Consider the following 17,239-nt stretch of genomic DNA (forward strand, 5'->3'; position numbering starts at 1 on the left):
GTTCAAAGCCAGCCTCGCTGGCTTAAGAGACCCTGTTTCAAAAAAAAAAAATGTCTGGGAGTGTAGCCTGGAGGTATAAGGGCTTCCAGGAATCCCAGTACCACCAAAAAATAAAAATAAAAATAAAAATAAAAATAAAAATAATAAAAAATAGGGCAAGGGGTATAGCTTGGAGGTCAAATGCCCCTGGGTTCCATCCCCAGACCTGCAAAACAAATACTAAAAAATAGAACTGGGGATGTACCTTGGAGTTGCAATGCCCCTGGGTGCCATCCCCAGTACCAAAAAAAAAAAAAAAAGGTTCCAAAACTCAGGAAAAGGGTCATAGGTTCATCTTCCCAGCCCTGTGACATGTCTAGATGCTTGGTCTCTAAAGAAGTGACAACAATGGTCCACACACTTGTAATCCCAGCATTCAGGAAGCTGAGACCAGAGAGAGGATTGTGGTTTGTGGGCAGCCTCAGCTACTTAACAAGGCCCTTTTCAACTCAGTGAGACCCTGTTTCAAAAATAAAAAGACTAAAAAATAGGACTGGGGGTGTAGCTCGGAGGTACAATGCCCCTGGGTTCCATCCCCAGTACCCCAAAAAATAAAAAAAAAAAGATAGCGATTTGATGAGAGCTGGGTCTATGACATCTGCCAGACCATAACACAAACATACAGAGGAACTCTTAGCTCTTATCTGAGTGGCCACATATAAAGCTACATACCAGGACAACCAGTCAGAAACTAGAGGCATGTGCAATGCGGATGGACAGAATCATCAGCCAAGCTTGCTTGCTTGCTTGTCTTTTTTCTTTCTTTCTTTCTTTTGTGATATTGGGGATGTAACCCAAGGGCATTCTACCCCCGAGTGACACCCCCAACCCTATTTTTTATTCTTTTTTTATTTTTTATTTTTGGTGGTACTGGAGATGGAACCCAGGGGCCTTCTACCTCTGGGATACACTCCCAGCCCCATTTTATATTTTTTATTTGGAAACAGGGTCTCACTAAGTGGCTGACAGCCTCACTGAGTAGCTGAGGCTGGCTTCGAACCTACACGATCCTCCTTTCTCAGCCTCCCAAGAGCGGGGATCACAAGCGTGCGCCACCACGTCCGGCTTATTCTTTATTTTGAAACAGGGTCTCACTGAGTTGCAAAGGGCCTCACAAAGTAGCTAAGGCTGGCCACGAACTGTGATCTTCCCAAATGCTAGGATTATATGTGTGCACCACCATGCAGAGCTCAAGCTTTCTTGAAGAAGAGGGGTTAGGTGAGGAAGGACCAGAGCCCTTGGGGCTGGAATTCCAGAGGGTTCCTCTACCCACCTCAGTCACCATCTGACCCTCAAAGCTGCCATTCCACGTCGGCCTCACCTCCCAGGAAGAAACATAAACAGGAGAGGCTGGTATACAGGATTTCTGCTGCTCGGGCCACACAGTATGAATGGCAAAGGCAGGGATGCTTTGCATGCAATATACTATTGATCAAAATGGTCAACCTAATTTCTCTTCTGGCCATATGACGTATTTCCTCTCGCTGGTTCCCACAGATGAATGGACGGCAGAGATCACCGTGTATTCCCCCCAACAGATCATCAAGGTTTATGTTGGAAGCCACTGGTATGCAACCACGCTGCAGACCCTGCTGAAGGTACTGCTAGCCCCAGCTGCCCTCTTCCCACTCTGGCTTCCCTTCCTCAGCTGCTTTGGGACCCGTCACAAGACCCTCGCGCAGCCCCAGGACCGGGATAGGATGAGGACTTTCTCCCTACCCCACTGCCTGGAGTCCTCTTATCCCATGAGCAGAAATGAGTGGCATGTGGGAAGGCCTCGGCACTATGGGCAGGGAGGAGGTCAGTAGTGAGGGCTTGGACCAAGGAGGAGGTAGGGTGGGTTCCAAGTGCCTTGGGGAGGGGGACCCGCAGTCGTTGAAGCAGTGATGATGTGCTGATTCCTGGATGCTCTGTTCCCCACAGCGGTTCCCTGTGGCCAACAAGACAGGGAGATGGAAATCCCCAAACCTCTGCTCTAGTGTGGTCAGGGAAATGAAGTGAGAGGTGACTGGCCTGCCCCTCAATAAAGACCGAGTCCTTGGGGCTAACCAGTGTCCACCCCCCTGCAGTATCCAGAGCTGCTGTCCAACCCTCAGAGAGCGTACTGGATTACATACGGACAGACCCTGCTCATCCACGGGGATGGCCACATGTTCCGACACGTTCTCAACTTCCTGAGACTTGGAAAACTGTTTCTACCATCTGAATTTAAGTAAGCAAAGTGAGATCATTGGCAAAGTCGCTGAGGCCAACCCTTCTGCAACAAAGGACACCTGAGTTGGCAGTGGGAAGGTTCTGTCATCTCCAACATGGGCACTGATATTCAAGGCAGCCTCTCTAGGGGCTTACGCATCCCACACTCCCACCCCATCTGCCCAGCGTGACATCTCCTTATTGTTTGCAGGGAATGGCCCCTCTTCTGTCAGGAGGTGGAGGAGTACCACATCCCATCCCTCTCAGAAGCCCTTGCCCAATGTGCGGCATACAAGTAAGAAAACCGCACTAGAATTCCTACTTTGGACTTGGACCCTTATGTTTCTATTGGAAATGCTAAGTCTCAACTGCTACAGAACCTCCTCTCCCCGGAGCTGAAACTGCTACAGAACCTCCTCTCCCCGGAGAGCTGAGGGGATGGAACAAGCTCAGGACTGACCAGTGACCTGAGCAGAAGCCTTTGGAGCGCCTCTCTCTACCATCTCTCTGTTACTCTCAGCAGCGGGCAGACCTATCACCTAGCTGATAGACTGATGGAAGCTTCCCTTCACTAACCAGCCCCTCTTGGTCTCTGCAGGTCATGGATGCAGGAAAAGGAATCTGAAAATGAAGAAGCTTTTCCCATCAGGAAGCTGCATGTGGTGACGGAAGGGCCAGGGTCGCTGGTGGAGTTCAATGGAGATGCCAAGGAAGTAAGCCCAACTGTGTTTGGGTGGCAGTGCCCGCAGGCTCAAACGCGGTTATTGGGGTGGGGGTGAAGTGAGAGAGTCTGGTCCACACAGGTTCTTTGTACAAGAACCAGTTTCTGAGCCTTGCAGGAGGTACAGAGATATGCTGGTTACTTGTGGCCTGGGATGCCAATAATCTCTCCTGTTGGAGTAAAAGGCCCCTGGGCTGGCACAATAGCCACTCAAACTAAACATAGCTAAAACTGCTGACTCATGTCACCGACAGGAGTGACCTAGGTGAGCGGGTGAAGTCTTGGAGGCCCAACTTCTTAGGTCTCAGACAAGGCTTCGGAGACAATGCGCAACACGCCCAGAGCTACTGTACCCCTTGCTCCCCAGACCACAGCCTGCATGCCTGTGGACTTCCAAGAGTGTAGCGAGAGGACTCCATGGAACAAGACCAAGGGGACCGTGGCCAGGGCCAGCCAAATGGAAGACGCTGAACAGTACACTCGGACCATCCAGGTCTCCCTGTGCCGAAATACCAAGAGGGCAGGCAACCCCAGCGCGTACGCACACTGCTCTAGCTTGTGCGCCAACCCCAGGCACTGGGGGGGCCACTCAGAGAGTCCCCCTAAGAAGAAGTGCACCACGATCAACCTCCCACAGAAGTCTGAAAACAAAGACCCTCCCGTCACGCCCATGCAAAAACTCATCTCCCTAGTAAGGGAGTGGGACATGGTCAATTGCAAACAGTGGGAACTGCAGCCTCTGACAGCCCCCCGGAACAGCTCCTTGGAGGAAGTGGCCCTGCACCTCCCCCCAGGAAGTGACACTGCTTCCCAGCCCAGCACCTCAGCTGCCTGGAAAGCCCATTCCACAGCCTCAGAGAAGGATCCAGGACCACAGGCAGGGGCTGGAGCAAAAGACAAGGGACCAGAGCCAACCTTTAAGCCATACTTCCCCACAAAAAGAGCAGTTGCCACGAAGGACTGGAGCAAGCAGAGAGCAAAGGACAGAGGTGAGTCCCAGCCACTTATTTATTGGGGACTAGTTATTTATACTGAGGATTGAGCCCAGGGGCCTTCTACCAAGGAGCTACATCCCTAGCCCTTTTGATTTTTCAAGACAAGGTTTCCCATTGTTGCCCAGGCTGGCCTTGAACTTGTAATCCTCCTGTCTTAGCCTCCTAGGTACCTATTTCATTCTTAATCTAAGTCTCGTTTATAACAAAAAAGCAAGATCCTTGGTTAAGACCACAGAGTGAGTGAGTGACAAGAGGGGGACCAGAGCCTCCACTCGCTAGTGCCAGCTCTGGGCCAGGCAGCAGACACCGAAATGGCTAATATGTTGGCCTGGCTTGTGGGGACAGGAAACTGCAATGAACTTGGGCGGGGGGGGGGGGGGTAGGAACACAGGAGGCTGGGGCAGGAAAGCAAAGTCTAGGCTGTTTGTGGAAGCGCAGGGTACTGCTCTATCGGAGGCCTGGCTTCCGGGTGGAGGCTGTGGGATGAGGCATCAGGCCAGGTCTTGGGGGCCAAGTTTAGGGCTTGGTGCTGTGCTGACCCTGAAAGGAGTGGGCGGTCCCTGAAGGACTTTAACTAAGGGAGCGTGTCGTCATGTGTATGCTGCAGGAAGCATGCCCAGGGCAGGGGGAGTGCGGCAGCTAAAGGGGGCTGTCAGAAACCTGAGTTTGTTCTAGGCTGGGTGAAAAGAGGCTCATGCAGTCGGGGTTGGCAGGGAGAGGGATGGGCCAAGGAGGGGCTGGTTCTAGCCTGGGTGACTGCAAGGAGGTGGGCCCCTGCCAAGGGAGGTGTGCAGGATGAATAGGTCTTGGAGAAGAGCTCACGTGGCACGTGGGCTGCCGAGGGAAATCCGGGGAAAGTCCAGGAGAGCAGAAACACGTGAATGGCTGGCCCCAAAAGCGCCCTCATTTTAGTTGGTCGTTTTTTGTTTTTGGCAGTATTGTGGATGGAACCCAGGGGCATTCTACCTCTAAGCTCTACCTCCAGCCCTATTTTTTATTCTTTATTTTGAAAGAGGGTCTTATTAAGTTTCAAGTACCTCCAAGTACTAGGATTACAAGCATGTGATCACCACGCCCTGTGTTACTTTACACTTTTTTTTTTTTTTTTTGCTTGTTTTCGGTACTGGGGATAGAACCCAGGCGTATTCAACCTCCAAACTACACCCCCAGCCACATTTTTGTGTGTGTGTGTGTGGTCCTGGGGTGGAACCCAGAGGCTTTCTACCTCCGGGCTATACTCCCAGGCCTATTTTATATTTTATTTTTGAAACAGGGTCTCACTAAGTTGCTGAGAGCCTCACTAAGTAGCTGAGGCTGGCTTCGAACCCGCGCGATCCTCCTGTCTCAGCCTCCCAAGCACGGGGATTACAAGCCACCATGCCCAGCCCCAGCCACATTTTTTATTCTTTATTTTGACACAGGGTCTCACTGAGTTGCTAAGGGCTTTACTAAGTAGTAGCTGAAGCTGTCTGCAAACCAAGATCCTCCTGTCTCAGCCTCCCAAATGCTGGGATTACAAATGTGTACCACCACGCCTCGCTTATTTTACAGTTTTATAGATTCCTGGTCCTCAACTGCGTTTCTGGCCCTATTTAGTACTAGTATGAGTTCAGCAGAGAAATTTGGAGCATTCCTTGGAGTTCTGAAATTCAAGATTTGGCTTGTAGTGATGCCAGAGAAATAAAAAGAAATGGGGCCACTTCCAAGAAGCTGGAGGCTTCTGGAAGGGAGGGTGACTCTAATGGTCTGTCACCAGAGGTCCTCTCTCCTTGCTTGGGCTCTGAACTTGAGCTGTCAAGCCTAAGGAGAGTCCCCTCCCTTGTTTCCACAGATAGCCCAGCCCCTGAACAGCCTCTGCCTGATGCCAGTGGAGCAGACAACCCAGGGGTCATCCTTAAGGTGACTCACCCCCCTGTGGTGGGCAGCGATGGCTCTTGCATGTTCTTTGAGGAGAGCATCATCTACACCACCCAGATGGACAACCTCAGGCATACGCCACTCACAGCAAGCCCCCAGCCCCGAGGTGAGGCTTTGCAGCCATGCCTGGCTGTGTACTTCTTGTGGAGATGCCGGAGCCCCTACCCAGGAAGTCCTACACCTCTCCCTGTCCCCTCAGCTACCTCCAGTACCTGGTTGTGGACAGATGTGACATAGCCATTCTCCCTTCTCCACAGAGGTGACTTTTCTGAGTTTCTCTCTGTCCTGGGAAGAGATGTTTTATGCACAGAAATGTCACCGATTCCTGACTGACATCATCCTGGATTCCATCAGACAAAAGGACCCCAAAGCCATCACGGCCAAAGTGGTCTCGCTGGCCAACCGGCTGTGGGTATGTATGTCAGGTGCCAGGGCTCTGGGCACCCTGACCTGTCCCCCCATCCCACTGCCCTGCAGTAAGTGTTGTAAGACAAGAGGAAGCAAGCAGAGATGGGGAATTAGTCAGGGGCAGCAGGGTTGCAGGAAGCGCAGGGACAAGAAGCATCTGCGCTCAGCCTTGGCCAAGGGGTGGCTCTGGAATGCCTGCCCTGGACCCTGTGGCTCCTGCAGGCCCAAGGAAGTCCCTGTCTGCACTTCACTCTGCGGGCTGGGAACTGCCCATGGCCCTGCCTGACTGTGCTTTCCTGGCAGACCCTACACATCAGCCCCAAGCAGTTTGTGGTGGATTTGCTGGCCATCGCCGGCTTCAAGGATGACCGGCACACCCAGGAGCGCCTGTACAGCTGGGTGGAGGTGAGGCCACCCATACCCTACCGGGAATGGCAACCCCGGATGCCTCAGATGGACCTTGTCTTGCTGCACAGGGCCAGTGCTGTACAGAGGCAAGGGAGGCATAGGGCATGGGCTGCTGGTCCCAGAGAGGGAGAGACGATGGCAGAAATGAACTGCTCCAGAGTCATCAGAAAGCAACATTCAGTCCATTGGTTTTTATAACTTCCCTCCACTATACCAACCATGCCTCATCACTAACAACCTTGGCTGCACTTGGAAAAGCATGCCCGGTAAACCCAAGCCTGCCTGCAAGGGGGTCAGGCCTTTCACCCACAGATACCGACTTTACCTGCTTAGCCACAGTGTCGCCATTTTTTACATTTAAACTGCTTAGAGGCATTCTTTGTAAAGAAAACATGTCTAATAAGGACAAAGAAATTATCAAGACTTTTTTTGATTCCTTAAAATAATTTCAGCATTGTAGGTAGAAAAGATTTAGCTAATTTCTTATTAATATTCCATTTTTTCTAATCAAGTGATTATAAAGTCATTCACTATAAACACACTAATACCCAATTACTATTAGGCCTCTGGCTTGTCTCTGGTTTGTAAAGGTGAAGTCAGCATCTATGGATAGAAAGTGGAAAATGAGAAACAGGAAACACTTCCGACACTCCTAGCCACGCCCTGAGATGTCTTGGAGCAGAACTGAGCCCTAGCACCTCAGAGGTCCCCAACAGTGGAGCCTTCCCCACCCCAAACCCCACCAGATGGGAGAACCCATCCACATGGAGTCAGGGTAGGCACATGCCAGGACGTCAGGGTAAGACGGGCCTCTCCTTGCAGCTCACACTGCCTTTCGCCAGAAAATATGGCCGCTGCGTGGACCTGCTCATCCAGAGGGGCCTGTCTCGGTCGGTCTCTTACTCTGTCCTCAGCAAGTACTTACAAGAGGGATAGGGTGCCCAGAGATGCTGCCCCCACTGATCCAGGCTCTTGTAATTGAGAATATCCCCAGAATTCAGATGCCCATCCAAGGATACAAATCACTATTTTTTATTATTATAAACAAATAAAAGAGTAGATCACAAGTCAAAGGCCTCGACTCCTTCTCTGAGACATCAAAGGCCTAAGTATCAGTGAGACAATAGTAACTCTATTAGGAAACTGTTCAAAAGGCATCAAGTCAAAATAACCAAAATGGCCCAGAAAACAAAGGTTGGGAAGCCAGGGCAGGCAAGGGTAAGGGTCCAGTAATGGTGGGCTGGCACCTGTGTCTGTGGGTTGAGAAACAACTGCTGGGAACCTGTCTGTGTTCCTCCTGGGGTCTGGGAGCTGCACGGTCACTGACTAGAGCCACGTGGTACCCCACTAGCCTACAGCATGGAAATACCTGCCCTGGCCTATTCCTCACAATTGGGCTGAGGGCTGGAGCGGGGACAGGGACAAATATAGGGGCCCAGGAAACTGGGATTGGGGTGCATTCCCAGACTCCCTGGAAGAGGTCCCGGTAGGTCAGTCAACAGCAACACCACCAGAACAGGTGGTTAATAGGACCGCACGTGTGCTGGAAGGCAGCCTGGGCACCAGCCTCGCCCCGTCCCAGCAGATCCGAGAGGTGATTTTCCTTGGAGCTACCGGCTGCTGGACACACTGCTTGCCTTCAAGCCTGGGCTCAGACCTGCGTACCAGGCCAGGCGTGAATGCCTGCTGTCCTGGGTCTGGGTCTGGGTGGGGAGGGTGTCTCTGGGAATGGCTCTGCCCCCTCCCCACTCTACCTCAAGAGAAGGCAGCCATGGCCCAGGCTGGGCTGGAGAAGGGCTGAGGGGCATAGGGCGAAATGGCACTTACATAAGACAAGTCCTCAAGGCCCCTGCCCAGGGCCTGCCCTGTCACACAGCTGCTGTCGGAGCCACTGGAGCCACTGGCTGATGGGCACTGGGACGAGACTTCTGAGTCCTCAGGAGCTAGCGGGGAGACTGAGTCAGCAGCTGGGGAGGGCTGGGCCTAGCCCCAGGCCAAGCCTCCTGCCTCTGCTAAGCCCAGACATACTGAGAGAGGGCTGGCTACCCAGCTCTGCCTCAGCCTCCAGCGCTGTTTCCTCTGGGAAGTTGGGGGGGTACAGGGGCCAGCGGAGGCCCAGTAGACCCGGGTCTCTGTACAAGTGCAGGTTGAGGGATCCCAGAACAGAGCAAGAGGCAGGGTCTCCAGGAAGGAAACCTGAGGCCCCCAGGTAGGGACTGTCGTAGTCAAACGAAGCCACAGCAATGGAGGCCCGAGAGCGAATTTCTGCATAAGAGAGAGGGTCAGGCTGGGATGGGCTGAAGCCCAATCTGGCCTGTGGTCTGCAGGGGATCACCAGCCAGGGCTCGCAGAGGTCCATATGGCCTCCCCCACAGCTCTTCCACCCCACCCCTGCAGCCCTCCTGCTACCTCGGCGCTTTAGGACACAGTTGATGTTGCGGTCACTGATAGCTTCCTCGCTGGGGGCGATGTCCTGGAAGGCCTTGTTCCCCACACCCATGGACACCATCTCAGCCATGCGCACCTCTGAGTAGAGAGTAGGTATTCATGAGGCCCTCCGGGTTCCATCTAGTAAGCAGTCTCTCCTGTTCACCCACGCCCTGCAGCTTAACCATCCTGTGCCAGGTTCTCATCAATCATCAATCCTGTGTGGCGGGATCATAATTCCCCTGGAGAGTTGAGGATCCTGACACTCAGAAGTTAATACTAGTCAGACAGCGAAAGCAGGACTGCTTGCCTTTGCAGTTTTGCCCTTACACTGGTGGCTGTTGCTGGGCCACCCCCTTCCCAAGCTTTTCCAGGTCCCTAGACCCTTCCTAGCCTCCCGGGGAGGGAAGTGTGGGGTGAAGAAAGGCGCAGAGACCCACCCTTGTTGTGGACGGCCTGCCTCCAGAGCAGGCAGGAGATGTCAGCCGTCCAGGCCTGCTTGACAGCCAGGCTGAAGGCCTGCAGCACAAAGGTGTCCCTGGCCTTGCGACGGCGGAACCAGATCTCAAAGCGCAGTTTGCTATCCCCACAGCACTCCGTGAGGCCGAGGTCAGCCATCTGCGTGGCCAGGGAGAGGGGCTTGGTGAGGCATGGTAGGGATGGGGAGGCAGGGGGCCGAGCAGGTGTGCCCACCTTGAAAGAGCGCTTATAGGTGAATATGTCGATGCCCAGGGGCCCTCGGCGAGGCTTGCTGAAGAGCAGCAGCTCCTCAAAGAGAAAGACACGGCGTAGGGACTTGTGGCGGCCCGCCCGCACCGTGAACTCATCCTGGCGCACCAGCTGTCCCTGTTCTTTGAGGTTAACCTGCAAAGTCGGGGCCCGGTGGGTGCCCAGCCCTTCCCACCTTCGTCTTCCACACCCACGACACGTCTACCGTGGCCCGGCAGGACTCACATCACAGCCCTGGATAGCATCCATGGCTAGCAGGTCATTGCCGTGCCGCAGCTGGAAGTGAACGAGGTTCTGGGCCTCCTGCAGGGCGTTCAGCTCCTGCACGGGCCCCCCGCAGGCCCGCGCCAGCTCCTGCAGCAGCAGCGCATACTTGCTCATTCGCTGGATGGGCTTTAGCAAGTAGGAGGCCAAGTCCAGGTGGTCTCCCAGTGCTTGCTGCTTGTCCTGCAGGTGGATGGGAGACCACTGAGTGGTTTCAATTGTGACACCCACTCCCCTACTCCTCCTACAATCTCGGGCTCCTACCTTGAAGAAGGCGTGACCATAGCTGGTCATCAGAGCATCAGAGCGAGGTTTGTTCTTGCTGTAGAGCGCGTACATTCCAAACTGCACCCTCTACAAGGACACACCACTCAGCCCAGATACAGGGGACCAGCTCCCAAAGGCTGCCCCCCCCCCAGCCAGACCTCTCACCTTGAGGACCAAAATGCCAACGGGTGTCTCAAGGCCCTTTCCCCCAATCCTGCTCTGAATGAGGGATGATCTGGCAAGACTATGCACAGCTTCTGCATTCAACTCTGCCCCTCCTGCAGCTCTGAAGTTCGTCTCCGGTGTCACCTCGCCACGGTCTTTCTCTCACCCACCACACTCAGCCATGCTCACTGTGAGCACCAGGCCTTCCCACACAGGCCACTCTGACTCACGAGCTGCCACTCACTGCTCTCTCTGAAGTGGGAGCCCTGCCCTGCCAGGAACAGGCATTAGTGCTGCTTATTTAACTCCCAGCCCCAACTTTACCTGGAATTCTCTCTCACACTTTTTATATCTCTCCTACTCAACTAAAACCATCCTGAGATGCAGGGTGTGTAGTGGGACTTGCCCATAACTGTAGCTAGTGCAGATGTGCTCGACGGCCCTCTGGGGAGTGTGGCACAATCAGCGGGGGCCCTGTGGCTTGTGGGGCTTACATGGCGCAGGAAGGCATAGGCCACGCGGGGCGGGTGCCGGGTGCAAGCCTCTAGTTCACGCAGGAAGAAATGGTGGTGGAAGTCTCGCAGCTTTTCTAGGTTGCCAAAGAGATGGGCACGCTGACCACGGAGGCCCTGGGGCACATCGGGGCGATTCAGCTCAGGGAAATAATTCTCCATGGTGTAGTCAAGAGCCCGGACATACTCCCTCTCTGTGGCTACCATCTCTGCCAGCACCAGCTGGAGCCTAGCAGGTGGATGGAGTCAGGACCAAAACGTCTACCCTCCACGCCCTCCCTGCCCTGCCCGCAGCTGTACCTGTTGAGGCTCCTGAGGTCGGAGGCGCCTGGAAGGGGCACAGCAGAGGATGACCTGGGCCGGACACCACCTCCAGGCTTTGGTCCGTGGCGGGCAGAGACAGTGGCCGCATGGTGCAAATGGTGGGCAGACTCACTGAGACTCTGCCCCAGATTCCGGTCAAAGCTGTAGGCCTTCCTCAGGGGCGGGATGGCAGGTGGGGTGGGTTCTCGGCTGACACTCAGGCTAGCTGTGCTGCCCGCCAGCGGTGGCTTCAGCGCAGCCTCAAGCTTCTGGTCCAGGGCCAGCCAGGTGTCCTGGCACCGCGCCCACGCCCAGCGGCACTCCTGGCGGATGCCCTCTGAGCCCAGCCCTGTGGCTAGAGCCCACATTTTTCGGAAGTGGGCAGGAGGCAAGTCGGGGTGCCTGGTCCAGTGCAGCTGCAGCTGCTGCAGCACGACCCCTGTATGTTCCTGTTCCAGCTCTGCCAGTACCCGCTGCCCCTCCTCAGCCCACGTCGAGGCCTGCAACACAAGGCCAGAGGGCATGAGAGGGAGCCCCAGCAACCCCTCACCCCCAGCCTTCTCCTGGACCCACCCCCCAGCTCCCAGAAGGCTGGCCCAGGCCATGTTCCCAGTGGGTTTCAGAGTCTGACTGAAGGCACAGGGAGCCAACAGGCAGGATGAGCAGGAAGAGCTCGGGCTGGGACGGTGCAGGGGCGGCCACTCCTTTGGCCCCACTGACCATAGAGCCAGATAGGACCTCTTGCCCACCTGCTTGAAAAACTGAAACAGCCTCTCCGCATCTGCCAGCCGCTGGCGCCGCTGGGCCAGAGCCCTGGAGAATTCCATCAGCTGGGCTCGCAGGGCCAGAAATCGCATCCCAAGGGGACCCAATTCAGCGGCCTCCCAGGGAGCCAGTGGCTGCAGCAACTTCTCCCCCTGTCGGACCTGCTCCTGGAGAGAGAGGTCAGGCTCAGCTGGCCCAGAACTGGCCGTCCAGCCCCAAGCCCAGATCTTTTCTGTCGAAATTTACATGTCCTCAAATCTCTCCAAAGGTGGAGGCCTTCCCTCCACCCACCCCTGGCACCAACACCCCCTCCCTAAACCTTCCAGCTCTACCTTTCAGCCCCATCCCGCTGATACTGGACTCTGCCTCTTTCCTTGGCACCTGATTCTCCTTGGCCTCCTCCAAGAACCTCCTCTTCCTCCCCTTCCTTCACCTGGGCTCCTACAGACTGGGCACTGCCTGCCCCAGGCAATCTTGTGTGACCAGACCCCAAATGTCATCCACACCCCACACCCACCAAGGGACCCTCTCCTGCCAGACTGTCCCCCCAGCTCCAGGCCCAATACCCAAAGGCCTTCCTCTCATTCTGTCAGCCATTTCAGAGCCTGGACTCATGAGTACCTTCCCCAGAAGGCCCTCCTCTCCTAGGGCCTCTGAGGGAACAGCACCCATTCGTCCTCAAACGGCCCCCTCCTGACCCTGCCACATGGATACGCCATCAAGTCCTACAAACTTTCCAAATCTCCCCCTGCCACGGTCCCAGCCAGAGCAAGCGCTACAGTTATCCTTCCATACCTATGGCTCCCTCTTCCGTGGGTTCTGCATCTGTGGATTCAACTAACCTTGCACTTGCACTAAAAATATTTGGGAAGAGCTGGGCATGGTGGTGCATGCCTATAATCCCAGTACTTGGAAAGCTGAGACAGGAGGAGCACAGGTTCAGAACTAGCCTCAGCAACCTAGTGAGGCCCAATTTAGGGAGACCCTGCTTCCAAATAAAATATAGGACTGGGAGTATAGCTCAGAGGTAGAATGCCCCTGGGCTCAATCCCCAACACCACAAAAATAATTAATTAATTAATTAATTAAATGTTTGGAAAAATTCTATCTGTACTCAACAGGTAGTTTTTTTCTGGCCATTATTCTCTAAACAATAGAACTTAACTATTTATGTAGCATCTCTACTATATCAGGTATTATAAGTAATCTAGAGATGATCTAAGGTATATGGAAGGAGATACATATATGCAAATATTATGCTATTTTATTTCATTTCATTTCATTTATTTGGTACTAGGGATTGAGCCCAGGAGGAGCAGTTTACATCTGAGCTATATCCCCAGCCCTGTTTTATGTTTTATTCTGAAACAGAGTCTCTCTAGGTTGCGAAGGGTCTCACTCAGTTGCTAAGCTGGTCCTGGATCTACAATCCTCCCATTTCTTGGACCTGTGATCCTCCCGTTTCAGCCCCAAGCACTGGGATTATGGGCAAGCACTATGCCTGGCTCTATGCTATTTTACATAAAACACTTGAGCATCCGTGGGTTTGAAAAGCCAAGGCAGGTCCTGGAACCAACCCCCCACAGCTACCTAGGGGCAACTGTATTTCCCGCCTGGACTCCTGCAGATGCTTCTTCACTGGACTTCCTATGTCCATTCTCCAAGGTGCTGTCTACCTAGAATCTGTGATCATCTTTTGAGAACATAGATCTGAATATGCAACCTCTTATTTTGCAGTACTGGGGATGGAACCCAGGGGCACTCAACCTCCAAGCTACACCCCCAGCCCTATTTCTTATTCTTTATGTTGAAACAGGGTCTCACTGAGTTGCAAAAGGCCTCGCTAAGTGCAATTTTCTTACTTAAACTTTCCACTGCTACGAGGCCTAAGTGATCTGGCCACTGATAAGTCATCCAGCCTCATCTCACCCACCGTCTCTCTTCTGCTCCGCACTGCAGCTTCACTGGCCTTGTGGTACCTCAGGCTCATCATATTCCTTCCTGCCACAGGATCTTTGAACATGCCCTTTCCCCAGCCTGAACTGCTCCTCTGTCCCCAAACCTCTTCTGCCGGATTGATCCCAACTTATCCTTTAGCTCCCGGGAGAAAAGTCACCCACAGAAAACTTGGCTGACACCCCTGCTGGGTCAGGTCCTCAGCACAGTAGAACCACTGTGTCACTTCTCTCCAGAGTTCTCACATCAGTTTACAAACATATATATGGCTGTGACACTTTGGTTACAATGGATACCCTCTGGCATTGATTTGCTTTCACTCGCTCTTCCAATCCTAGTCCCTGGCAAAGTGCCCCAGGATCTACAGAATGCACAGTGACTAGATTTACCTGGGCAATCTGGTCCAGTTCCCGAAAAGGGCCTTGGGCCTGGAGCAGCATGTCCAGCGAGGGCTCCCCTGGCTCCGCCAGGCCTGGCCAGCCCACCTGCTGTAGCCACACTTCAATCTGGATGGACACAGCAGGGAAAGGCTGCTTTTGTGTACAGCTGGGTAGGAGTCGTGCTTGAGACCAGGGGCAGGGCCCACTGAGGACAAGGAGTGCCCACCTGGTGCAGCTGGCCCTCTTGGGCCTCTAGCGTCTGCAGCAGCTCTAGAGCCTGCACTCGTTGGTTGCTCTGCAGGGTCAGCTGGTGCAGCAATCCATCCACACGCCCGTACAGCTCATCGGCCTTGGCCACCGCAGGCCTGGCGCAGGGCACAAAGTAAGACCTTTGCTCTACTCTACCCTATCATACTCCCGGCTGATTCTGAGTCAGCCAGCTGAGCATGGACATGGTGGGCTAAGTTGGGGCCAGATCTGGAAGCTGGACTCACACCTACCTGTAGTCTGGGCTCAGGGTCACCTCTCGGACCTCCTGTTTCAACCATGCCAGTTCCAAGCCGCCCTGGCATTGTAGCCATGCCACTTGTGGCGAGTCTAGCACCTGCTGCATCAGAACCTGTGCCTGATGTAGGAGCTGGCCAACTTCCTGTAATTAAGGGCAACAAGGTGGTGGTAGACATGGGAGAGAAGAGGGAGGCAGGGCGTTCGGGGAGGCACTGGGAGGGGACACTCACCCCAGACTCCGTGGGCTGGGGCACGGCCTTCACGCTCTTGATGGCGCCTTGGAGCAGGGCACAAACCCCCTGGCAGCTCTGCTGGAGGGCTTCCAGACGCTGCGAGCAGGGGAAAAGAAGCATGACCAGAGTGCAGTGCTGGTCCTAGGCCTCCTCGATTCCAAGCCACTGCAGCCAGCCCAGCCCTGCTTGAGCCAAGCCGAGGCAGGCTCCTCCGCAGGCCCAGCTTACCCACATAACCCCACCCCTGCGCACTGACCATCCGGAAATCCAGCCAGGTCTGGTGGCAGTAAGGCAGGAATCCTCCCAGCGAAGCAGGCAGCCCGGCAGTGGGGATGTGGGACAGCAGGCTCTGAAGAGAGGGCAGCTGCTCTAGCTGCAGGAGAAGGTGTTGGGATCCAGGCCTGGGTGGGGAAGAACCACCCTCCCCGCCCCCAGTCACTTTGGCTCAGTACCTGCAACCCTGACGGCACCTCCTCCTCCGGCATCTTCCCCACTAGCAGCACCTGGTGCACCGACCCTGGGGCTGCTTCCTGCAAGGAATCAGAGCTCGGCCCTACCCTCAATCTACAAAGGAATGGAGGGGAGCTACAATCCTGTACTCACTTGTAGCTGGCTGAGCCCCCACAAGAGGGAAGAGTTCGGGGAACAAATTCGGGCATCAACCAGTATGGTGAGTCCCAGGGCCTGAACCTCGGGCCTAAAGAGGTGAGCTTCAGGTTAGTATTGGAGTCCCAGGTCCCAACACCTCCTGGCCCAGGCCGTCCCCCAGCCTCCTTCCCCACACCTGGGGATGCCTCGCAGGTAGAGCAGGAGGCAGGTGAGCTCATGGCTGCTGCACTTGGGGTGAAGCCAGGCTGGGTTGTGCGCACACAGCAGCAGCACTGCTCGGCCTTCCATATCGCGAGTCCCTGTGGGGAGGAGGTACTGAGCATCTGTCCAGTCAGGCCTCCCACCGCCACTGCTTTAGGCCTCCCTCCCAGATACCTGGCAAGGCAGCCATGCCACTGGCCAGCAGCTCCCAGGTGAGGTCTTGGGCCAGGAGGCAGTCAGCAGGCTTAGGGAGGCTGGATCTGTTAGGGTCTTGGGAAGGGGAATGGCTTGGGTCTGCATCGGTCACCTCCCCAGAGACCTCGCCATAGCCAGGGCCAGAGACCTCCCAAAGGCTCCACGACCACCTCCAGGTATCCCCAGTCCCTTCCCAGATTTCCCTAGCCCGGCCTCCCTTACCTGCCTCTAGCAGCTTTGATGTCTCTGATAGTGAGTCTCCAAGGTCCACTGGGTTTCTGTCCAGTCCCCCAGGGCCCAAGACAGCTGGCAATGCCCCATCAGGCCCTGGGTTCCCTACCAATCCTCCCCATGCGCTGACACTCTCACCCTCGGCCAGGCTGAGGTGAGAGGACTTGGAGCACAGCGGGCTCTCCACTCCAGAGAGGGCTGGCTCCTCTGACTGGACTGAGGAGCCCCCTGATATGCTCCTCTGGCCATCCCCTGACCCGGAAGCCCTTGGTTCTGGAGGTAATTGAAGCTTCTGGGACAAGGGGCTGCCCTGAAGCCCTTGGCCCTGGGCCGCTTCTGCTGGTGGTGGCAGGGTACTAGGGTCCTTAACCTGCATCTGGGAGGCAGGTTCCTCCTCCTCCCAGGCATCCCTGAAACTGCACACAGCAAACCTCCAGTCGGTGGCGTGGCCCTGGGAGTCTGGGGCCTCATCTCCATCCGTCAGGCGCCCTTCCATCACCCCTGCTAAGGCTGGGCCCGCTCAGAGCACGTGGGCCAGGGGCTGGGCCTCTGTCGAGGGAGGCCACAGCTCATCCAGGAACTGGTTGAAGGGGGTCGGGCAGGCTCCCGCGGGCAACGGAGGCAGAGCGCGCCCGGCCCACGGAGGTGCCAGGCTGGGTGCTGGCACAGGAAGCGCTGCCGGACGGCAGTTCAGGCCTGGGGAGGGTGAAGAAGGTCAGGGGCTTCCTCCAGCCCGCCCCCCGCGCTCCGTGAGCCTCGCCTGGCGCCCCACCCTCGGGTGCGCCAACACAAGCCGACCGTGCCTCGTGCCGGC

The 17,239-nt window shown here is 55.3% G+C and overlaps 2 protein-coding genes across 2 annotated transcripts in view; one reads left to right on the top strand and one right to left on the bottom strand.

Moving 5' to 3' along the window:
- KCTD19 (potassium channel tetramerization domain containing 19) overlaps positions 1-7,617 on the top strand; it is a gene marked incomplete at both ends in the record, with an annotated part of 36,263 nt that extends 28,646 nt beyond the window's left edge. Inside the window, 9 exons of the mRNA XM_080703495.1 lie at positions 1,537-1,637; positions 2,109-2,251; positions 2,444-2,527; positions 2,831-2,945; positions 3,321-3,942; positions 5,780-5,971; positions 6,123-6,277; positions 6,577-6,678; positions 7,504-7,617. Coding sequence (XP_080559621.1) covers positions 1,537-1,637; positions 2,109-2,251; positions 2,444-2,527; positions 2,831-2,945; positions 3,321-3,942; positions 5,780-5,971; positions 6,123-6,277; positions 6,577-6,678; positions 7,504-7,617 — 1,628 coding nt within the window. The remainder of the gene's footprint in view (positions 1-1,536; positions 1,638-2,108; positions 2,252-2,443; positions 2,528-2,830; positions 2,946-3,320; positions 3,943-5,779; positions 5,972-6,122; positions 6,278-6,576; positions 6,679-7,503) is intronic.
- Positions 7,618-8,436: 819 nt separating this feature from the next.
- PLEKHG4 (pleckstrin homology and RhoGEF domain containing G4) lies at positions 8,437-16,921 on the bottom strand (the record flags this gene model as incomplete). Its single annotated transcript, XM_080703496.1, has 20 exons — positions 8,437-8,624; positions 8,728-8,946; positions 9,091-9,207; positions 9,549-9,726; positions 9,802-9,972; positions 10,063-10,284; positions 10,366-10,455; positions 11,028-11,274; positions 11,346-11,848; positions 12,098-12,280; positions 14,459-14,575; positions 14,676-14,814; positions 14,950-15,098; positions 15,187-15,285; positions 15,446-15,562; positions 15,642-15,719; positions 15,793-15,886; positions 15,974-16,097; positions 16,174-16,269; positions 16,417-16,921. The coding sequence occupies 20 exons, from the start codon at positions 16,919-16,921 to the stop codon at positions 8,437-8,439; spliced, it is 3,636 nt and encodes a 1,211-aa protein (XP_080559622.1).
- Between the last annotated feature and the right edge of the window lie 318 nt (positions 16,922-17,239).

This window comes from Muscardinus avellanarius, assembly GCF_963383645.1.
Source record: "Muscardinus avellanarius genome assembly, chromosome: 10".
Taxonomy (NCBI): domain Eukaryota; kingdom Metazoa; phylum Chordata; class Mammalia; order Rodentia; family Gliridae; genus Muscardinus; species Muscardinus avellanarius.